General features: G+C 37.3%; 1 protein-coding gene across 1 annotated transcript in view; it reads left to right on the top strand.

Annotated features, from left to right (window-relative positions):
- THSD7B (thrombospondin type 1 domain containing 7B) overlaps positions 1-24,952 on the top strand; it is a 628,673-nt gene that overhangs the window by 350,535 nt on the left and 253,186 nt on the right. The window contains exons 8-10 of the mRNA XM_042446231.1: positions 9,305-9,499; positions 13,935-14,169; positions 23,273-23,388. Coding sequence (XP_042302165.1) covers positions 9,305-9,499; positions 13,935-14,169; positions 23,273-23,388 — 546 coding nt within the window. The remainder of the gene's footprint in view (positions 1-9,304; positions 9,500-13,934; positions 14,170-23,272; positions 23,389-24,952) is intronic.

Genomic DNA, 24,952 nt, shown 5'->3' with positions numbered 1-24,952 from the left:
GATCTGGGCAGTGTGCCTACCTTCAATGAGCGTCGAGCAGAAAGAGAGGGCCTTCGAAGATCTCGGAGGCTTTATCAGAAGCGTCTTCGTAATCAGGCACAGCTGAAGGCCAGCTCCTTGCCTTCTTAAGCACCTGGAGCATGTGTGGTTCTTTGCCAGTGGATATCTGACTCTTTTAGAGGAAAGACTCTGTCTCTGGCTCCTTGGCTTCTTGTCTTGAATATCCAGAAACCTTGACCTTGGACTGCTTCATCGACCTGCCTATCTGTTACCCTGAACCTCGGACTGTCTGACAATTCTCTTGGTAATCCCTTTTGGTAAAGCTACTGCATCTCTCCAGGACTGTGTAGCTTACACTGACTTTGCTGTGCTGGGAGAGGGTTGTTTGTTTGAGAACTAGCTGCCTTATCAGCCCTTTGGCTGCTTTCCCGGACACAGACAGCCATGGTACAACCCTTTTAAAATTAATTTATGGAAAATACAGTCGGCAGTCTGTATCCACTGATTTTTTTTATCCATGGATTCAAGCATCCACAGCTTGAAAATATTTTGAAAATATATAAATTACAATAAACAAACCTTGATTTTGACATTTTATATAAGGGACACTATTTTACTCCTCCATTGTATTTAATGGGACTTGAGCATCCATGGATTTTGGTATGAGGGTCCTGGAACCGAACCCCAGTGGATGCCAAGGGCTAACTGTACACATGTTTGTATGTGCTGCATTTGTACTGAGCCTGTATGAAATTACATAAAATGTGTTTCTATGCTCATCTTCTGTTGCTGTCAACCAAACTGTTACCTAAAGTGGGATGCATGAAAGGTTGAGTGTAATGTTAATCGGTTATGTTATAGTCAACACCGAAACTGTAAAAAACCCTCGTATCCCACCTGCTAATGAGAAGTGATTTATATTATAGTGGAATGTCATGTTTCCATCAGCAGAAAGGCTATAGGAAAAGAAGAGAGTGCAAGATGACATGGGACATGGCTGATCATTGGATGGATCATTCAACAGAATAGTTGGCAAGATTAATGGGCCATTTATAGGAAGAGGGGAAAGTATACTTGGATTTTAGAAGGAGAGAGGAGGAAAGGCTGAACTGGAGGATAAACAGGCCAGCAAGTACCTTAGAAGCTTCATCAAGACACAGATTGTCCTGCTTAGCATTCTGGTCAAGCACCTATCATCTAGGGGCAATGCTGTGGTGGTGGTGGTGGGGGCTGGTATTGGGGACCCACTTGGGATCCTGCCATTGTCCTAGGTACAGGATGAGGACAAAGTAGTTGGCAGCCAGGGAAATACATCCTCACAGCAGCCTTGAGGGGAGGGAGGTGCCCTAACATATCGATGAATGGAGAGTGAGAAACTTTATAGTTTGTGACCTGGCTAACTACATTTTTTTTGTTTCAAAAAGTAAAAACACACCACTCCTTCACTGATCTGTAATAGAATAGCATTTACTATTGAACATTGCAACATGGCTTTCAGCAAACAACATATAAAAGGTCAAATAATTGCATACACAACAACAAAGCATACACAACAACAAAGCAGTATGCATAGATGGCATACTTGCTAACCAAAAGGAGTCTACAACCTCATTCCACATTACCTCTCCTCTCCTTTCCTTTCCTTTCCTCTTTTTTTTTGCTCATTATTTACAGGAGGTGTCTCCAATGTACACAATACATATTCATGCACATGATGACGATCTCTGTTTAGAACTTTACCCCCCAGTCTTCCAAATGTTATGTAAAATAACACATGTTGAAGACACATTCTCCTCAGCCATATGTCAAATGCACTTTCAGTTGACCAAATGCATTCTCCACCATGTTCCTGGTGCAACTGATAAACTTGTTGAAAAGTGTCTTTTTCTTGATGAGGGTATCCAGGTTCTTTCCAAATTGAATAGGCACTGTCCAATTAAAAAGTGGCTCAATCTCCTTTTCACCAATTTAGATTGCAGGATTTCCTGGCACAAACACCTCTGCCTCCATAGTGTCATAAATTGCCAAGTTCCTTATCACACATGAATCATGATTCTGGTCACTCCACCCAATCTCAGCATCCTTGAAGCACCCCTTGTGATCACATCTTCCCTGAAGCAAGGTGGACTATGCGTAGTTCCTATTGATCATTTCTCCTCCTTTCCTCACAGGAAACATAATTTGGCAATGACATCCATCCATTATGCCAATTACTTGCAGGAAATATATTCTGAGAACCCATCCTTGATCTGCAGAAAGTAGAGTAGGGAAGGGAAAAATGGGGAATATGATTATACAGCACATTGTTACCCATGAACAACACAGCTAGAACTAATGGGGAAACAGTGTGCACATCCATCTGACATTATTGCTGCTGAAAACGTATCAGGAAACATTTTCCCATTACAAACCTATGAGCATTTCCAATATAAATGGTCCTAGGCAGAAGTGGCTTTCCATGGCCAGGATACCCTCATCAATAATTTCTTTGACAGTTGATCATCCAACTCTGAAATGATTGGCTGCAAGATGACATGTGCACTGGCTTGCAAACAGCCACAGAGTAATGCCTATTCATTCTTCAACTGTAATGGCTCTCCTCATGCAGGTGTCTTGTTTCCACATCTCTAGATTAAGGATGTCCACTAATTTGGAGAAAATAGAGTAGCACATCCTGAAATTATGCAGTCACTTCTCACCAGACTACACCACCCACACAAACCACCTGCTTGTGTACTCCCACCAACAAAGAGGACATCTGGGTGCATGGCGAATGTTCCAGGCTGTGTTGGGAGTGACCGTTAAGGAGTACATGGGCATGGGATCTAAGGAACTTGATTTCTCATGCCAGAGCACTTCTCAGTTGTACCTGTTTATTCTGGAACATGCCCACCATATCACGAACTGGAATAATAGCTTGCAGCAAGGCTAACATTGCCATGCAGCACTCCAAAGCACCCTTCCTCATGATTAGTCCAATAGTCAGTGATTGAATGCAACAATGACCAGGCAGCTCAATGATGGATAATGCTTGTCCACAGGCTGATATATCACAAGGTTCTTTCCTATACTAGGCAATGAGAGTGTATAGGGGGAAAGTGTTAGCAAGGTTCCTGCTTGTAGTCAAGAAACTGATGGACAGGAAAAAATAAATAAAGTGGAGTAGCCATGGATGTGTGGCCAAAAATTATTTGTGGAAACTGGCTTGTAGAGATCTCAGAATGGAGGGATATGTAACTGCTTAAGTTGAATTGAATTTGCCACAATGTGCCTCAGTATTTGGGACATAGTGTATTTGAGTATTTGAGTAATATTTCTGTAATAGTGTAGGCAAGCCCAGTGTTGCTGAGAATCTGGAAAATGGCGGTCCCACTCAGATTTTACAGAAAGTATAGACAATCCTTTGGTCAAGCAGTGCATGTTAAACTTTCTGTAAAACACTGGGTATTGTTAATGACACTATATAAATCAAAATATGTGTGTCTGTAGTGTCTCTCTCTCTCTCTGTGCAAGTGGCAAATATAGCCAACAGCTTATTGATATTACTTGGTAAGATTTTATATATCATTCTGCCTCATGAATTAATTGAGGAGCACTATTGGGGGCATATGCTGAAGCCAACTGGTCTAGATTTCATTTGTTATAGGATTTTTTTTTTACTTAGTATTTAAAATGTTTGTTAATCTTTTTCCAAACCACCAGGACTCCCAAACCAATGTATAATAAAACAGATAAAAACATCACATAAAGGAACAGATTTTTTTAAAAAAAATATTTAAAAATCAATTCTAATAGTTTTTTTAAAAGTCAAAGACCATCCAGAACAATATAATTTTGCTCACCACCTAGAAACAAAACATGTCCAAGAAATAGTAATTGAATTGTAATTGTCTTTATATACCTTGTAATTGTTTTAAGTTCATTTTCCTGACTCTCTGATTTCTCTGTTACTAGGTTCATCGATAGAAATCTTCTTGGGGAAAACAAAACTGGCAAAATTCACCTTCCCTAAATAGTAGCAAGTGCTGATTTAAAAACACAGATATTTATTGTTACTGTTGTTGTTGCTGTTGTTTCTCTGATCTCAGTGTAGCTTATAAATAATGTTAAAGCAACAGGTTAAACAGTTTAAAATAATAAAATAATTAAAAAAAACCTAAAACATATTAAACATTAGTTCTTGGTTTCTCATTTAAGAAGAATATAGATAAGACGGAATGGTTTCAGAGAAGGGCAGCAACAATTATAAGAGAAAGGAAAGATTTAGGGAATTGGTTATGTTTAGCCAGCTGAAAAGAAGACTGAGGGGTGACATGATTGTTTTTAGACTAATTCTAATGGTTTTAAGTTGCAGATAGATAAATTTTGACTGAACATTAGAAATAATTGCTTAACAGTAAAAGCAGTTTAGCAGTGGAAACAATTTCCTAGAGAAGTGGTGGGGCCTCTTTTTTGGACATCTTCATAGTTACTTTCTAGGGCTGCTTTAGCTGCATTTTCTGCATTGGGCGTGTGGTTGGACTTGATGACCTATGAGATCCTTTCCAACTCAACAAATAAAGTAAACCCATAGAATATAAATAAAAGTGGTGTGAAACTTTACATATTGGGACAGCTGTGGGTGTATAATACTCTCTAGGGCTGACAACTGAGTTAAAAGAGGTTTGGTGAAGGAGAGGTTCATCACAACAAGTTACAGTCATTTGGTGTTAATATCATAGGATTTCAAGAGTGGCAATATTTTGTATCAAGTGTAGGCTTGTCACCAAATTTTGTCCACAGTAAATTTTTGAAACTGGTCTGGATAGTGTCATTCACGCAAGATATCTGAAAAATTATGAAGTAAGAAAGCCAAATGGGTTTGGACAAGTTCAGGAACGTTTCTCAAGGAGCATCCCTCTAGTTGCTTCTGGATTTTCGCAAATTGAATCTATGAACCGATATCAAGTCCCACCATAACCTAAAACTTTTTATAAAATTTAGTACAGAGAAATGGAAAAGGGAATGCTATCATAGAGAGGCCATGGATTGTGCAACATCCCTCTCTCTGGTATTAGGAAATCATTCTCAATGTATTTTTTTTTTTTTGTATTTTTTGCTGAATCTAGTAACATGGAGGATACTTGCTGCTTATGTCTTAACTTGTTTTTTCTCATTCTTAGCAGGCCTGCTCAAAATGTTGAAACTTAAGAACCACTTAATTCAGTTTCTTCAACAAGATTGGGTTTTATACATCTCTTGTAGATGAAAGAGTTCTTTTTTTTTCCTTTCCTTTTGTACTAAGAACACAAAAGGATTTCAGAAGTGACAGGTTTTTGGTTGCTTCTCTTTCATTTACATTAAAATAAAAACATATATTTCATCCACAGCCAACTCAGGTTCTTCCATTACTATCTTTCAGTGTCCTATAGGCAGCCCAGATGGATTTTGACAAGTATCAAATATAGGTAACCTGTTCAGCTGAAACTGAATAAGAAGGCAGGGAAATAAGTCCTCTGTTGGCTATATGCTCTGAATCTGACAGAAAACGGACTATCTGTACACTTCTCATAAATAGCAATGCTGAAAAACCATTTGACTAGCCTAAAGTATTGAAATCTTCCAGCCTTACCTTTTCTTTGAAGGGCTCCTCACAACTTCCACCTTGACCCTAGTTCTTAGAGATGTGGCATGTTGGCTGCCACACAGGCAGGCTGTCAAAATCCTTGTGAAGGATGGTAATAGCAGAATGACTTTTGGAGGCAAGTTTATAATTGGTGCAAGGTTTAAGATTTCCTCTTCTTTCTCTCCCCCACTTTCCTGACTTACTCAGCTGTCAGCTTGATGTGAACACCCAGAGTGCTGTGGCTGAAATGGGCCATTCACAGAGAATGATTAAATACAGGCTGTAGGTTCAGCGAGGAAATCTTGCCAGACATGTCATGGAAGGAGACTGATATTCATTCATGAGGAGAGGCATTCCTGAAGGAGAGGGATTTTTTGAATATTTTTCATCATTCAGCAGGCTAGAATAATAATACTGTGATCAGGCAAGTCAAGCTTTGGCTGATAAGCAAAGGCAAGACCTGGAGAAAGGGAATGTGTTTATGTGCGTGTGTGTGAGTGTGTGTGAAAACATCTTGTGTAGCATGATTGCCTTCTTGATTTTCTCTGTTACTCTCCGTAATATGCTTGAAAAGTTTTATTTTCACCTCAGGGACTATGAGGCTGTCCTAATTTAAGAATATAAATGCAGAAATTACTGTTTCACAATTGACAGCTTTAAGCACTTCCCCTGGCAGCCTGTCTGTCTTATTTGCAAGCCAGCATATCCATGTTGCCTTGCCAAAGCAATTGAGATCTTTACCCTTTGCATTATAATTATAGGTCAGGCTGCTTCATGAGAAACATAATTCTGGTTGCTGATGAATGAATGATTTTCTTTTCCAGCTGCAGTTACTGCTTTTACTGTCTTCTCCAGACCATTTTTTAAAAAAAATTGGTTATTTTTTGGTCCATTTTGGGTTTGTGAAAGACATGCAAATATCCTAAAGCTGGAGGAAAACTTTCAAAATAATAATTAAACAAATTGCTTATAATGAAAGTGAGATGTGATGTTAAAATGATCAAACATGGAAATGGTCCAGGACATAACTATATTACCCATAATCAATCCTTCTTTGCCTCTTTTGTATAGCTTCATATGTGTCTGTGTATGTAGGTTGCACTGGAGTGCCACAGAGTCTGAGATCCACAAAATCACATTCCTTTTACCATCATGAACCATCATGATTTAAATATGTGTGTTTTTAAATATATATTTACCACTAAATGAAGCATTGCAACTTTTTGCAATCCATTACTAAACTATGGCACTTTTAGATTAAATGAGAGAAAGCTCTTTTCTTCAATTCCTAACATGCGAAATTTGGATGGATGTTAAATATCAAGGATGTACATGTGCATGTGTGTGGTTGAAGAAAATGTCCCCCACTTTTTCTAAGCCCAACTCATGGAGAAGAAGAATTATGATGCCATCTGTTTCTGTGTAGAGGGGATCTGTGGGACGATACAAATGCTGCAAATGAATGGGCATCCAGGGTGAAGGGAAACTGCAAGGCTGCAAGAAATATAGGATAGTTGTTGAAAAAGAGACCTTTCAGCACCTTTGAGAGTAACTGAAAGATAGAAGTGCTAGCATGAGCTTTCATAGACATGAGTCTACAAAAGCTCATGTTGCCAACATCTATCTTTCAGATGTTCAGTTTCAAGTGCTGCAAGATCCCTTTGCATACTGATTTTTCCAGACTAATACGGCTATGTCTTTGAATACTGAAAAAAGAATCCTTTGTGTGCCTTATGTTCTAGTAATGTCACTGGTGGATGCATGTTGATGGCTACTTAATCAAGTAGCTTTAGGTTTCAAAAAAAGTATGCCTCTTAGTACTAGCAACTTGGGATCAACAATAAGAAGGGACTGTTGCTCCTATGTTCTGCTTGTGAATTTTCAATAGGCATCTGACTGGCTGCTATGGGAACATGATGCTGCATTAGATGGAGTTCTTGTTTCATCCCAAAGGACAATTCTCATGTTCCACCTGTCCTTCATAATATTTAATACTTGTTAAGCCATGTTTTGAGATCCTTATTTCCTTCTCCTCTATAACCAGCAGCCAATTAGATGAAGCAGTGACAAGGGAACATACATCATTAGTGGATAGAAAATGTTTGAGATGCTGTAACAGGACTCTGATAGTTTATGCAGAAGTAATACTAAATGAATAGATTCAATCAAGGAGATCATGGTCCTGAGCCTGCAGAACCTGAACAGAGCAGTTGGACAGATGTGGTTGGAGGTGTCTTACTCATGGGGTTACCATGAGTTGAAGCCAACTTGTCAACAGACATGATTCCTGTTCAGTGTGTAGTATGGAATAATTTTAAATTATTGGCTTAAGGTTATTTTTAGTGAATCTGTGTCCTTTCTTCTTCCTAAATATACTGAAAGGAGAAAAATCAGGGTTTGTTCTTTTTCTGATAGCCTAATCAGGATTTTTTGACATTCACCTAAGGATTACCAGGTGTGGGTATCTATGTGTGTGCGTGCTAAAGGTCAGATAAAACAGAGGCTGCTTGATATGGCTTGGCACCTAGATAATGACACTATCTCTTCTTGAAAAATAGCCCTAATCTATTAAAAATTGTATTTGCATTAAAGTTTATTTTTTATTTTAAAGCTATTCACATATTTAAGACAGATTATAATTATTAATTTTAATTTTAACCTATTTATTAAGTTAATTTTAATCTATTCATTACTTTATTAGGTTATTGGCAGTTCTGGATGGGAGGCATAAAAAAAGCCTTTATGATAGAGATTGTATAGTTCACTGACCTTTAGAAGAAATTGAGGATCTGCAGGATACTCTATTGAATTTTTCAGTTTATTCAAATACCAGGGAACAGTGCTCAAATATATAAGAACACCCACATGTGCCCTCATCATGAAGGCTGGTTACATTTGCTAAAATAGTTAGATAAGGCTCTGTAGAGACAGACTGGTTTTAACCTTTATGCATTTTTACCAGGGGAAAACATTTAAAAGATAATGATGTATGAAATCCCAGTATCCTAATTTATGAATCCTTATTAGTGATTTTATTTGTATATGTGACTTTTTGACTTTGTGTGTATGCATGTGATGCATACATGCATGTGATGACTATATATAAATGAAAATGCTTGGTTACTTTTGGTGACAGCTCTGTCTTTTTAATGTGACCTTTAGAACAAATGTCAAAATAAAGGTCACATTCTAGATGTTTTAGACTTTAGCTCCCAGAAGTCTCAGCCAGTATGGCCAACAGTGAGGGGTTGTGGGCCTTCTGAGGTTGCTTTAGAATTCGGTAAAGCATGCAGATTTACACAATTTGAACTCTATTCTCAAGGTGCATGAAAGTGGAGCAATACACATTCTACACAGGTACGGTAAGCCAGAAATTGTTACATTTCAACAAACTTGACCTGCCCTTCCTTGTGCTCATAATATTGTATCTGTAAGAAGGCCAAATCCTAGAAGTTATTTTGTAAAGGTAAACACAACCTCTGGAGGGTTTTGATCCTCTGTGATAGAGAGAGATGTGGATTTCAAACATGGAGCATACCTCAATGTAGAGTGAATGTCAAAATGCCTGATTCAGTACCTCTGTAAACTGAACAGAGTCTTACTAGGAGCCTGCCTTTGCTCTGATACCACTGTACTATTTTTGACGTTTTAATTCTAACCTAGGTGTTCTGTTTTCCCCCCACTCTGCGTTGATTTTAGGTGAGGATGTATCAGATGATTTTTGTGCTGATAGTCCTTCACCTTCCAGAACAGCGACTTGTGAAGTACCATGTGCAATGGACTGTGTTCTGACTGAATGGTCACAGTGGTCATCTTGTTCCCACTCATGCTCCAGTAAAAATGCAGAAGGGAGACAAAGCAGAACAAGATCTATACTGGCCTTACCAGGAGAAGGTAAACAGCGGGTCTCTTGTGGCTATTTGTTTGTCTCCTTGCAGTTTCCTATGACAGCATAATTTCTATTGATATTTCCTTACTTATTGAGAACCGGTCTTTCCTTCCTAGGGCATAATACAGCTGCTGTCCAAGATAAATTTATTTATTATTTATATATTTTCCCTAACTGGATAAATTGTTTTGGGCACCTGAGTCAAAAGCTCCCACATGTTCCTCCCTCCTTGTCCTTGGTGAGGAAAAGACAAAAAAATAAATTAATTAAATAACCAACTATGCTGGTCATTGGCCATAATAATATATTTCTTTTTTTTTTTCAAATAACTAAGAATTTCTGCTTTTCCATGACACTTAGAAGACTCATTGCTTTCCCTAATGATAGGGACAACGCCACTGAGTATTCCTAAGTTTTATAGCATTAGTTTTTATTAATGTATTCTTGCATACTCAGACCACTAATACACCATACTGTAGCTAAGCTATGTGATTTTTTTAGATAAAGCTTTAGACAAGGCTCAGAAGTGTGTGGAATCTAATACATGTAGTGGATGAATCATTTGAAAAAACACACAACTGTATTGGAGGTCTCTCTTGAATGCTTTCCTGTCCACATTCAAATAAAGTATGTGTTATGTTTGCTAGTACTGTTGTGCGACCTGTCACCTGTATTGAAATCTTAAAACTATATGTGATGGATGCTTACTATCATCTTACTAGTAGCTCCCAGTATCGTAATCAGGTTACAAAACAAAAACAGAATCTGGGATTAAGGAACAGTGAAGCCTAGAATTATCAGATACAAGTTTTTGAAAATGAAAATGGTATATAAATATGTATAGTATGTTATGGTATGCAGCATTTCTAGGTTTTGGTTTTTCAAGGCTGTGTGCTGTTTCACATTTCCCTGAAGAACCATTTGGATTAGCTTCCAGCCCCATTGTAATAATACTAATTAATAATCCTTATCACTGGGGAAAATTGCACCTACAAAGCTCTGTACAAATATTCATTAATCCACTTTGTTGCCAAATTGTATCTGATAACATTGAAGTCATGACTTAATGAAGCTTTTTAATACATCAGAATATTGGATTTTTAAAAAAGATAAATTTACACAGAGGAATTAATTAAATGATGATGCATGTTCCAAGTAATGTTGAAGGTAACTTACAATGCAGAAATCCAGGAAAGCCTACTAAGAAATGCAAGAGAAAAACTATATTAATTAAGGCTGTGTATGTTCCTGTTAAAATATAGTGTATTATTTAAAAATGTATATACGTTAGTTAAATATTGAATGGTACATTAAATATTTCATATCACAATTCTGTGAGGAAAAAAGAGAATAAAAGCTTAAAAAATACTGCTTCTTTTCATTGGATTTGACTTCAGTGTTGTCCATTTGTATTGTTTCACCTAATTTATGGACCTTAGTGTAAGCTCATTTAGGTACTGTCTTTTCTTTGACCAGCATTTATCTGTAGATTAATAGATTTTAGGCTTTATTTGTACAAAATGTAAAAAAGGAAATGGGGCTCTTTAGATAATAAAGAAAACAGAGATGGAGATATATTTCCCTGCCCCCTAAAAGACTAGAAGTGAAACAATTTTTATGAAGCAAACTGAAGTTCCAATAGAAAAATAAAATAATGCTGATCAAAAGACACATGCCTTTTGAATAGAGACTCCTGCCATATACTGTATTGGATAGCACCAGGGTAGAATCTATTTGTTTGATCATTAAAACCTTACACATGTTGTAGGAAAGATGGAAGATTTTTTTTCTTTTAAAATTGAGGCTTTAGTCCTTTAATCCCAGAAAGACCATCCTAGAATGCTCGAAATATTTTGTATTTCTCCAAAGGTGGAGAAAAAGTTCTGTCCTAAAGAGGAAATCTAACTTCAGGTGCCTCCTAAAGAGAAGGTTTAAGTCCAGATGGTTCATACAAGTCCCTGAGGAAACCACTGCAGACCTTATGTCTCTGCGGAGTTTATCACTAGGGAGGAATTTCTCTTAATTTCGAATGAAAAGAAAGTGGAGCCAGAACGCATTCACATGAATTTGCTAGTTCAGTGAATTTACGTGAATTCGAATTGCGTTCGAACTGACTTCCCATTGCCCGAAAATAGCTTGCCATTGCCCAAAATTGTGAGTGATCACCTCTCACGCAATAACGTGAAACCCCATGATTGCATTCGGACTGACTTTCCATTGCCTGAAATTACATGCGGTAGTCTATCACGCAATAATGTTAAAACCCATGATTGTGTTCGGATTGCTATTGGATTATACATCCAATTTCCCTTGTCTGATAATGTCCTGAAACTAGTAAAAGTAAACAGCAGCAGGTCAAGGAGGTGGGCTGGGAGAAGTTGGAGGTCTAAGAATCCAAAGCCTTCCACGTGACTTTTAGATTGTATGTCATTGGCAGGTTATATATTGTTTTGTTGATGCCTGTAAAGTGCCATGCAAATTTATGGCACTATATAAATAAACATTATAATAATAATAATAATTAATAAGATTATTATTATATGTCCCTACCATTTCCACCAAACAAGATAGATTGGACATAGTTCATTTCCTTCCCATTAACATTAATGGGTGGGAAACAGTTTAAGCAGACAAATGGGAAATAATACGGTTCCTTCCAGCCTTCCACTCTGTTGGGTTGGATCTGGCAGGGCTTGGAAATCTCCAATTTTAGAGCCATTTTTACTTAAACATATTGTTGAAAATAGGGGTGGCAAATTGGTATCATTTCAGTTGCTTCCAGTTACCCCTGACTGCCTAGGACTGATGGATGATGGAGTCAAACCTCTGAAGACCACAGTTTCTCTACCTCTGTTTTAAGAGTACTGCTTGTCTTTTTCATCACTTTGGATTATAGTGTTTTACATTCATATATTTTGAGTTTAAAAACTGATTTTCTGAGCCTGAAGCAGGCATTGTGTTCCTAATTTCTATTTTTCTCATATACTGTAATGCCAAAAGACAAACATGTGGCAAGAGATTTTTATATACTTTCTTGAGCTGAAGTAGTACTAGCTGGTCATCTTGAGGAATTAAATTTAACATTTTTAGCTCCCTCTGCTCAATAGACATCATTACTCAATTCTCTGATTATTACATGAAACAACATACAGCTGTGTGTAACAGCTATGGAGTTCACTTGGTTGTGCTCTGTCTCTCTATCTTCATAACCAGAGTTTTTTGTTGCTCTTGATATTGCTATTTTACTACAACATTATTTCACTGAATATTTATACAGACATTTCAACACAGCAGTCTTAGGAAAGCAATGGAAAAAATATCAGCTTGTGCTTCTGTAATTTCCTCCTGGTTTCTAAGATCTTTGGCATTTCAGAGAGAGATAATTAATCACCAGCTGAGGAATTCAGGTTCAATAACTTGCATTGCCATCAATGTTGGCACTGTGTGGCTGCATTTTCTCTTCCACCTCTCTGTTTATGACTTACCCATAAAGATTTATTCTTTAAAAAAAACACAAAAACCTGATCCTTTGAGTATTCAGCAGATATAGCAACTTACAGGATCCATTTCTAAAGCCTGAGACACAAGAAATCACCCAGTTCCACTGAAAGCAGGGCCAGATTCCAGTGTCAATTCAGATGTGACTCTGATAGATATTATTCAGTCCTACTATTATGATGATTATGATTATGGTTGTTATTCCACTTCTTTCCAAAGTTGGAACTCAATGTGGCTTACAGCTTTAAAATGCAATTAAAATGTACAAAAGTGAATATTAAAATAGAATTAAACTGTTACAGTAGTAAAACACATTACTCATTAAAAGAATAAAATACAGTTTAAAAGTGCTACATCTCACCAAACACAGTGTGATATAACATTGCTGGCTGAGTTCTCAGATTAAGGAGCACTGATGTCAGTGATGGAGCCAATGTGGCATCATCATTTGAGCACTGGACTGCAACTCTGGAGACCAGGGTTTGAATCCCTATTCAGACATGGAAATCCATTGTGTGACCTTGGACAAAGCACATTCTCTCAGACTAAGAGGAAGGCAAATGCAAGCCCCCTCTGAACAAATCTTCCCAATAAAACCCTGTGGTAGGTTTGCCTTGGGGTCACTACCGGTCAGAAATAACTTGAACATACACAACAGCAACAAAGTCAATGATGCTTAAGTCAAGGCATACATCTTCAGAACTGAGAACAGTAGTATTTAATACGCTTGAAAGTTGCTGACTCTGAAGCTTCCACATTAGCTGTGTTGCATATCTCCCTCACCACCATCACCCTGAGTCTTTTGACATGATATGGCAAGAGCATGTGGGTCTATTAAGGCCACTTACTGTGGCAGGAAAGAGAAAGATGAACTGAATTGCACCTGATGTGTTTGGAGCAGAAAACCAGTAGCACAAAATGCTTTGCTTTTATCCTATACAGGTGGAAAATCATGTCCTCCTGCTCGTGCGCTACAAGAATATCGCCTGTGTAATGATCACTCTTGCAACTTGGTCTACTGGGAAACATCCACATGGAGCCCCTGTTCAGAAAATATCTTGATAACAGCTCTGAATGCTACAATGAAATGGAATGGCGAGGCAACCTGCGGAGTGGGTATGCAGATGAGGAAAGTCTTGTGTGTGAAGAACAATTCTGGCCAGATCCCAGCCAAAAGGTAGTGTGCAAAAATGCAGGCCACTGTAGGTACAATGGCCATAGTCATTGGTATATATTGCCCTGATGTAAACTGATAACCAATTTCATAGTTTTAGCTTCCCGTAAATCTATGAAGGACAATTGTACACTTTCCTTTTTGACAGGTTGGTGTACAACCTATTATGACTACTAACACCACCATCCTTCTTCCTGTAAAGATGGCTTTTTTCAGCTTCTTGTGAGTTTTAAACAAAATAGGTGACTGCATGAGACAGAATGAGAAGAGATTCCCCCGTTGTTTCATTCTAGAGAAGATAGAAGAACACTGGGTGCATGTAATGGTAAATTCCTCATGTGTCTTCAAGCAGTGTCTCCCATATAGGGAGCATACATATGCTATTAAATCACATTATTTCAGGATTGGCTCATTCCTTATCCTCCTATGAAGGTGAGAGACATATATGAAACCTGTTTGATGATTCAGACAAAGAGGGCTATTGAAGGTAATATGCTTGAAGGCATTTCACCTGAAGGAAACTCACTAAAGACATTTCACCTAACCAGGGAGCATTAAAAACTCAGTGTGATACAACATACACAAGTGTAAAGTGATGCAGAGCAAAACAAAACAAATCAAAAACAATTGAAACAAAATCCTAACTTCAGATAGATAGATCCTGATGATTAGTGATCAGAAAAAGGACTTTGGGGCTATGATGAATGGTTCAGTAACCATGGTAATTCCATGTACTTTGACAAAATTCCATGTCTGGAGAAAATTAGGAATATACGTAATAGATATATGAGAGAGAGAGAGAGAGAGATGCCACTATTGTAATGTCTTTATATAATTTTTTGTGCAGCTCAACTTGACATACTATTTCTACTTCTGTTCACTTCAATTCAAAACAAATGTTATAGAGCTGGAGAAGGTGTTGAAAAGGACAAACCAAATGATTAAGGAATTGGAGAAACACACATTTTACTTGTGGGCTTTTCATTGGGTTTTGGTTGACTACCATGGTTGTTCTTTTTTCTGTTCTAGTAGGTCTTCTTATCTCTTTTAGAGCATTGGAGGAGTACTGGAGAAGTATAAAATTATCTTCAGGCTATATTTGTAAGATATATATGAAACATAAATACATTTTGTGTTTAGACTTGAGTCCCATCTCCAAGATATCTTATAACTACATCTGCATTGCAGAAATAGTGCCATTTGACATTACTTTAACTGCCATAGCCCAGTGCTGTGGAATCCTGGGACTCCCAAGCACTTCAGATAAGGAAGACTCAACCTGTATGAAGACTCAACCATACTGTCGACTTATATAGAGACCATTGTTTGGGGGGAAATATGGCTATAAACTACATATTCAGCCCTATGTATAACCTAACCTCCTTCTCTTTGGTAGCTCAGAGAACTGACAAGCATGTGTTTCTACAGATATTTCTTAAAATAAAACATATTGAGACACTGCTAATTACTTTTTGGACAGTTAATGAGTCTAGAGAATTTCAGACTAGTTTTAATTCTTATTGTATCACTCAAAACAATCTTGCTAAAATGAGCAGACTACGTTGACTCCAGTAAAGTTAATTAAAATGCTTTAGGTTAATGAGATTAATTGAGTGACACAGGGAATGTCTAGTGTCCATTGATAAGCACAAAGTTTATCAGTCCTTGTTTTTGGCATGTTTTGTGTCATACACAGTTTAAAGGAGAAGTATAAAGAAAGGAAATGTTGTGCTTAAGTGCCACTCAAAAGTTTTCAGATTTGTTTAAGATATCAGAGGAGTGTTCTGATCAAACAGAATATAGAAGAGATGCAGTTCTGAGAGAGCCAGCGTGGTGTAGTGGTTTGTTCATTGGACTATGACTCTCGAGACCAGAGCCTGAATCTCAGCTCAGCCATGTAAAACCACTAGGTGACCTAGGGCAAGTCACACTCTTTCAGACTCAGAGAATGGCAATGGCAAGCCCCTTCTGAAGAAACTTGCAAAAAAAAAAAACCCCACAAAAACCCATGATAGGTGTGTCTTAGGGTAACTGTAAGTCAGAAACAACTTGTAGACACAAAACAACAACAGCAACAAGCAGATATGAAACATTCTGTAGTTGTAGTTAAAAGTGCTTGTATCTATTGAGATTTCTGAAATGTGTAATTTAACCTATTCTTAGTGCAGTGGGGTATGGAGAGGATTTGATCTGTTTATATAGTTGTCTGTTTTGGACCTATTTTATAATAAGCCAAGCTATAAAGGAGCCTCTTCTCTCCTGCCTCTTTTATCCTGGCTTCTAAGCACACCAGCAGTGGTGTAGGATTTCCTGGTACCAGGGGAGAGAGTGCATAGTAGCAAAGAGTTGAAAGAAACTGCAAGGGACATATGGTCTGCCATGCAAGTGTAGACAGCTAATACACTTGGCTATCCAACCTCAGTTTCAAAGCCTCCACTGAAGGAAAGTCCATCATCTGCTGAGTCCACCATGTGCTCCTATCCTGCTGTATAGCTGTTCTTGTTACCTGCAGCAGCACATAGATAGAACAAATGCAAAGGCACTGAAGTGGTAGAAGTTAAAGCCTTTTAGAATCTCAACACAGAGATTCAGTGAACTAGCAAGGCAATTTTATTCCATAGTAGACACATTTATGCTTTACTAAAAATAATCATGTGCCATTACGAACAAAGTTAGCATGGTGATGAAGGCAACAATTTATTTTGATTACACCCTAAAGGTATCAGATCCTGTCAGGTCTTGGAAGCTAAGCAGGTTCAGTTCTATCTAGTACTTGGATGGGAGACCACCAACAGATTCCAAGCAATGTAGGCTATATTTCAGATGAAGGAACTGTCAAAACCACCCTTGATCATTCTTTGCATAAGAAAACCGTGTGGAATGTATGGGTTCGCCATAAGTTGACAGACAATTTCTCCTTACACACACATGTTTTAGGTAAACACACACACACACGATATGGAATATCCACAGTGAACGTTTGTGATTTGAACTTAAAAGCAAGGTCTGTCGTCTCCTGCTTCACTTAAAAAAAGACATGGGATGGAATTTACCCAGGATAACTGAGGCCCTTTTGACAGAGGTTTGTGCTTTTATTGAAATCTTACAGAGAAACTAGCTCTAAATGAGACATAAGACTCCAAAGGAACCTTAAATTTTCTCAGTGAAAAGTCTCTTCTTTGAATGTAAAAAAATGCTAATTTTCTATGGTAAAGGATAGGATATTTTAAAGCAAAGCTAAGCAAAATTCCAAGGAATTTGTCATGTCAGTCCAGTAGAGAATAGGAGGAAGGAGCCTGGGCTTATTCCAGTAGAAAGCTAGGCATTTAAGCTGACTCACAACATTTAGGAGACAATAGAATGTTAATTGGATTTTCCTTTTAAGTTTTAGTGTTAGAAAAGAACAGTTGACACCAGGAGAGAAATGTGTGCTGCTTTGACCCCTTGCTAATGGAGCTATGGATATTGCAGGACATCTTTTTACTTAATCGAGACCATCTAGTTCAGTCCTCACCTTTGTGGTGTAGTAAAACACTATACAATAAGAATCTGAGTTATTGTGAGAAAGCAAACAAGAGCACCTTGCAATGTGCTAATGACCAGCAAACTATTGCAGGTCCAAAGTGGGTGGTGCAGACCTGAATGTGCTCATAATTAGCTGTCCTTGGTGAGCAAGATTCAAGAGAAAAAGGCATGATAGATGCCACAAGATGAGAATTGAGTAGAAGTAAGAATGTTTCAAATACTTGATCAGCCACCCCATGATGTTTCATTCCAATACTTTTAAAGAGTTTATTTCCTACATCCTGAATTGTCTCCTCCTCAGAATCTTTATCATTGCTGCCATATTTGCTAAAGGAATTCTGTAATTTCTTTCTAGCTGTGCATAGATCTTTGCCTTCTGCATGTTCAGGGCATGTATCTTCTAGCTTGGCTTTTACTGTCCAGCCCCACAGTAGCCCTAAAAGAACAAATTGTAAATCTTCACATACTCTGTTCTTGCAAGTAAGAATTAAGAATTTGGAAAGTTTTCTCCTCACTGGACAGAGATCATGAGAGTTTTTACACATGGTAACATTTCTGTTTATGCACACACACATATGTGCACCTGTAGGGACTTTTTTTTTGGCAAAAAAATGATTTTCAGGAAAAATCATTGGTTTGTACACACAAAATCCAAATTTCTGCACAAAAGCATGCAAAAATAATGTTTTGTATTTCAATTACCAAATATACTCATGTATAATTCAAATTCATGCATACGTCGATGACAGGTTTGGGAGGAAAAATCATAGATTTTTAACATGACCCGTGGATAAGTTGAAGGTCAAACTCAGGGACATGTAACAAAGTATCTAAATGGCAGGGAAAACCATCACATACCTCCCTCCTCTCTGGACATCTCCCAAGGACCACAGTAAGGGCATGCAAAATATGGACACAAACCTACGATTTCCCTCCCTTCCTCACCACCTTCCCCAAGGCTGATGGCTTGCAAAAAGAGGGACACAGACCTCTGGTTTCTTGCCCCTTCTCTCTTTCCTCCCTCCCTTCTCCATCAGCTTTTCCAAAGCTCACAAAGCAGTATTATTGTATTGACCCGTATATAGTCTACCGGGGATTTTGGAGCCCATTTTTGGGCTTAAATGTTTTGACTTATATCATATAAGTATATATGGTAAGTTTTCATCAAAAAAGTCCTGAAATGCAACACCTCCCCGCAAAAATAAAAATAAAAAAAAAGTCTAGACATTTTAGTCAAAATGTCATGTATAAGTCTAGACATTTTAGTCAAAAAATTGACTCCAAAAACCTGTATCAGCTAATCTATGTGTCAATGTAAGTTCTGCACTTTAACTCAAAAAAAGGGGGGGGGGAATCATCCCATGGTGAAAAGCAAGAGCACAATCTGTCCTGGAAGCACTTCCCTCCTTCTAGTCTGTCATCAATCCAGACTTTAGTGTGAGCACAAACAGTTAGGTCTACTGGAATTTTGTAAATTCTTTAGCATTGTTTTCCTTTGTTTCATCCTTTAGAACTTTTGTTACATGCCCCTAAGTTTTACCTTTGACTTATCCATTGGTTATATTAGAATGCGTAATTTTGTCCCCAAAACCTGCCCTCAACTTATACATGAGGTCGACTTATAATCAAGTATATATGGTAATTTGTTAGTATTCTTCATATCATATATAGTAACATGCTTGCACAAAGATAAGATATTTGATAGACATTTTGTAGCAGAAAATGGAAGATTATTGATATATAGCATTCTTTAAGTTGTCATTGCTGATTTTAATGTTCTATAGATGTATGTCTTTGCAAGGTAAGCTCTTAGCCCTTGAACCATTACTAAGCTGTCTGTCCTTGATCCTCCTTAACTCATGTAGAGCTTATGTTGTTAGAGACTTACTGTGCTCGAATATGGATTTGTGAATTTAATCACAATAATGAGAAGGGGAAAAAGTTTGTGATAGTGTTGCTTATTGTATTGCGTTAGCCTATTCATGAAAATTTAAACATCCAATGTTTCTCTAAAAGCTGCTGTGGCAATGCCTAACCGCAGGGTAACTTTAAAAAATGATTTATATATCTGCATGAATATTCAATTTACGTTAGTGCTGAATTTATGAAATGAGGATTTTTGTCCTGTTACTTGGAAGGAAGTAACTTGGAAGGAAATTCATTTCCCATTTTACAGACCTCCAAGTGGGTAGAGAAATGAATAGTGCCTAGAAATAAATTTTGAAGAAATAATGGAAACAAAGCACCCCCCCCCCAACACATTATATAACAAGAACTCATCTGAGGACAATATACAAACCTATTAAAATAATGCATTTCAGTGTTGCCCTTGGATTTTTTTATTTTGAAAAAATGGTTTGATGTTATGAAATTTACACAAGAATATATATGCTGAAGAAGCTGTACTGTGTGATTTATCTTCAGTTCCTACCATTTTTAAAACACTTGTCATTGCGTCAGGCCATGATTGGTTGGATGCTTTCTATCTGTCGTGAGTGTTCCTCTAACCATCTGTCTACATGGAAATTAAGACTTTGGAATGGTAATTCCTTTGTGCAGTTCTGGTTAGAATTACTGGTCATCATTGTACAGAAGTCCCCTTTAACCTCTGTCTCATAATTCAAATTAAAAACTGCTAGCATATGAATTTTATTCATATCTTTTATTATACTGTGGGAGCCTGAGATCTTCACTACACAGACATTATTTGTTGTCTCAGTAGTCAAGGATTATTAGGTAACTGAGACTCAGGATAAGATGTATTTGTGGAATGTGTTGGTGAAAATGTCTTTGAACAAGAATATATAAAAGGCAGCCTCTATCTGGATTTGATGACAGTGCCTAAGTGGGCACACATTTATTGTGTCCTTTTCTTCATACTTCCATCCTGGAACTTAGCAATTAACAATTAGCAACAAGTTAACAATAATAATAATCCTGCCGGGTAGTCATTGTGAGAAGGGTGATGTACTGTGAACACCTTTGGAAAGTGCATCATAATGGATGGAATTACATGTTGCTAAAAGGGTTTTATTTACGCTGGTGTGGACCTAATATGAGAAGCCACATCCCTTTAGTGGAGTTGCAGTCTCAGGATGCTCCCACCTGCAGAAGGCAAGAAGGAGTTTTCATTGATTTCTTCATGTTCTTGAATCCCCAAAATGTCTTCCAAATGGACTGGGAAACAATTAGAATATTGGTGTCCTAAAGAAGCCTGCATTAAGAAAAGAAAATCAGTATAATTTGCATCCCTCATTTTAACCCATTCTGCAAATAGTACAAGCTTTTTTCTGTTTGCAGAAGAGAACTCAAGAAACAATCCTGTCACTTTTTAATGCAATGAGTAAGATTAAGTAGTCGGATAATTTCCCCCCCTCTCATACAAGTGATCTATATGAATTATAACCACAGATTTACTAAGGAATCCCAGTATAATAATTCAATCAGTTTTGGAAACAAGTCATGTGTTTTGTTTTTTCATTTCATATAATTTTTCTCACTTGGATGCAATCCTAACTCACAAAACACAAGTGGGGAGATACCTGCATTTAGTCGTATTTTAAATAAATCAGATCCCCCCCCCTTTACATAATGGTTAACTTTTATTTAAAAAATCAGTTATGTATGTCCACTAAAGAAGTAAATCACACTGATTTCAATGGGATTTACTTTCAAGCAAGCCTAAATAAGAATCCTAAATGTAGAGTGCAGGCCATGTTATTGGACAATGAACAGGGATGTAAATCTTTGTTTAGTTCTAATAAGAATAAATAATCAGAGGTTTTCTCCCTTCTGAGTAAGATTATAGATTTTTTTTGTGTGAAAAAAGCATATTTGAGAGCAGAAGATATTTTGTATGTCTATTTGCACAAAACTCACTGAAGCTATGAAAGATGGGAAGAAAAGCCCTGGTATTTTACTCACATTGAAACATGATGGGAACTAGTCAGAAGTATTCCTGGGGCCTTGGGTCTGTCCCTCATGCTGTTTAATATTTATATGAAACTGTTAGAAGAGGCCATCCAGATTTTTAGGGTTCATTGTCATCAGTATACTGTGATACAGACCTCTTGTCTCTCCTTTTTATCTGATCCCAAGGAAGCTGTTTCTCTACTAAACCAATGTTTGCTGTCAGTAAGAGACTGGATGAGGGTGAACAAATTGAAGCATCATGCAGAGAAGATAGAGGTTCTCATGGTCATTCATAAGGCAGATTAGGGAATAGGTATTCAGCATGGGATGGATCGAGTTACACTCTCCTTGGACTCTCTGGTTCGCAGATTGGGTGTTTTCCCGAACTTGGATCTGACCCTAGATACCCAGGTTCAGCTGTGGCCAGGAGTGCTTTTGCACAATTAAAATGAGTACCCCATCTGCATCTGTTCCTTGAGAAGTCAGTTCTGGCTACAGTGACAAATGCCTTATTACATCCCATTTGCACCGCTGTAATGTGCTCCATATATAGAACACTATATATGGAGTGGGAATTGCCAGATGTCCAAGCTGGGTTCAGGAAATGAAGAGGTACTAGGGATCATATAGAAAGCATGCACTGGATAATGGAATGTACTAAGGAGTTTCAAAAGAAGATTAGCATGTTCTTTATAGACTATATCAAAGCATTTGCTTGTTTAGATCATTCAAACCTATGGATCACTCTTAAAGAAATGGATGCGGCATAATACTTGATAGTTCTGATGTGTAACCTATACTTAGGACAAGAGGATAATGTTAGGAAAAATACAGAGAAACATAATGGTTTCCAATTTGAAAGAGGGTCAGGCAAGACTGCATTCTGTCACCCGATCTAGTTAAATGGTATACTGAGAACATCATACGAAAAGCAGGATTAGACTCAGAGGAGGGAGGCATAAAAATTGGAGGAAGGGATGTCAACAATCTAACATATACAGTTGACACCATAATACTAGCAGAAAATATCAGAGATATAGAAAGATTATCAGTTGGGCTGCACTCAGTCAGAGCAGAGACTGCAGTCAAGAAAGCAGAAGACAACTAGGTGAAGGAACTAGACAAGGTCCTGAAGTGTGAAGACATATCATGAAATACCAAGGTTAGGATTGTCCATGCCATCTTATTTTCCATTTCTATGTATGGTTGTGAAAGCTGGACAGTGGAGAAAGCTGACAGAAGAAGAATAAACTCATTTGAAATGTGGTGATGGAGAAAAGTTCTGATAAAACCATACTGTTAAAAAGATGCATTTTAGAGCAGATTATGTGCAAACTCTCCCTAGAAACAAAGGTGACTAAGGATGTCACATTTTAGCCATATCATCAAAAGAAAAGTCTCATTAGAAAAGCTGCCTTGAGTCTCAATTTGGGAGAAAAGTGGGATTTTATTTATTCAATAATTAAAATAAAACAAAACAAAAATGTCATGGGGCGTGATGGTCCACCCCCCCCCCCACAAGTGGTACTTCACCTTCCTTTCCTGTTCCTTTCTTGGAGAGAAGAAAATTCACCAATATTCTTTGCTGCCTCAATAGCTGGACATTTTACCTAATTGTTTTCATGTTTTAAGAGGCTCTTGTGAGTCACACTTACCATTGTGTCCCTAGGTGCCCAGAATCCATCAGACCAGAAACAGTTCGCCCATGTCTGCTTCCATGCAAAAAGGATTGTGTAGTAACCCCTTTCAGCGAGTGGACACACTGCCCTACTACCTGCCAGCTGGGTAAGAAAGGTTAATTGTTTGCATGGAAATTGTCTTTGCTCTTCTAATCCTTGCTTTCATACACTTTACCCCATCAAAATTACTGTTGCTTAATTGTAATTCACATTAGATCTCTGAGATAAAATGTCATAGGTCCTTTAAAACATAACAAAAACTGTTTTTAATTTGTTGTTTGTTTATTGTGCTTTCAGTGAACTGTATACAGATAGGGGAAAGAAATTAACTAGTAAATTACTTTGTTTATTAAATAATCCTGTACAATTAAAAGAACCTTCCAAATCAATTATTTAACTTCATTGGCAGAGTTATCATTTAATATGATTCTAAATTAAAACTGAGTAGTGAGAATTTGGTAGCTCACTGGGTTTGTTATTGAAGTGGCTGCACTGTAAATTCTTCAATTTGTGCTGTACAATTAAAACCACAGCAAGATTGGAAATTTAGAAACCACTCCATAATAATATGCATATGAATTAAGTGGAAAAGATTATTTAACAAATACAATAAACAGCAGAATGCCTAAGCTGTTGACAAAGGATGATCAAGTTTTACATGTCAATTTTATAAAATTAAATATGTGCCAAAATAACAAGAGCTTAGGCAAACGACATTTAAAATTAAATCAGATGTTGGCAGTGCAGCAAACCCATTTCATCAGATAAAATATGAAGAGCTAAATTGGGAAATCAGTGTCCAGCTTTCCCACCTATTGCTTGCCCTTCAGTTAAATGTCATCAGGCAGTTTTCTGCCAAAGAATTGTCATGCACCTTGAACGTGTGCATAAGATGTTGTGCTGTGCTAAAGGAAATAACAGACAGAAGTAGATGCATGTTTCTTCTTAGGAATTTTAAGTGAAACAAAGAGACACATTTTCTGTAAAGATCTCAATTCCATTAATTTGTTTTTCATTAATATTACTGTTATTTTCCATATTTTTGACACCTAAATATGTAAACACTAAAACTAACAGTGTTTACCCAGATAATGATCAAAGAAATGTTTAAAGAAATAGGTAAAAAATGAAGAGAGTTATAAGAAATGGCATAGTTTTATTATGTAAGCATCCCCCCAAAAAATAAAAAAAATGAAACGGGGCTTATTTAGTATTAAACGGAAGAAGGCAAAACAGTTAGATTCTGTGAGATTTTGTTTGCCTTGATTCCTTATACAATCATGTTCAGTTGCTGCTAGGTGTTGTGAGCTGTGGAAATAATATTAACTATAATGACTACCAAAAGTATAGTAGAATGTATGTCATTCCTACAATTTTCTTTTTTATGGATTGGAATTAGCCATAAAAAAGCTATTATTATTATTATTATTATTATTATTATTATTGAAATACAGTGGAAAGTATCTAACTATTCACTCAACTGGGAGGAACCTAGCAATTCAGAAGACATATCAGTAGCAAGGAAGAAAACTAAGCTGCACACATCTACAGTCTTATAATTTGTTGTTATGTGCTTTCAACATGTGGCTTTCTTGGCAACTTTTTTCAGAGGAGGTTTGCCATTGCCATCCTCTGAGGCTCAGTGCATGTGACTTGTCCCACATCACCCA

The sequence above is a fragment of the Sceloporus undulatus genome, chromosome 1 (assembly GCF_019175285.1).
Source record: "Sceloporus undulatus isolate JIND9_A2432 ecotype Alabama chromosome 1, SceUnd_v1.1, whole genome shotgun sequence".
Classification (NCBI taxonomy): domain Eukaryota; kingdom Metazoa; phylum Chordata; class Lepidosauria; order Squamata; family Phrynosomatidae; genus Sceloporus; species Sceloporus undulatus.
Note: the sequence above shows the minus strand (reverse complement) of the source record. Positions and strands in the feature narration are given on the sequence as shown.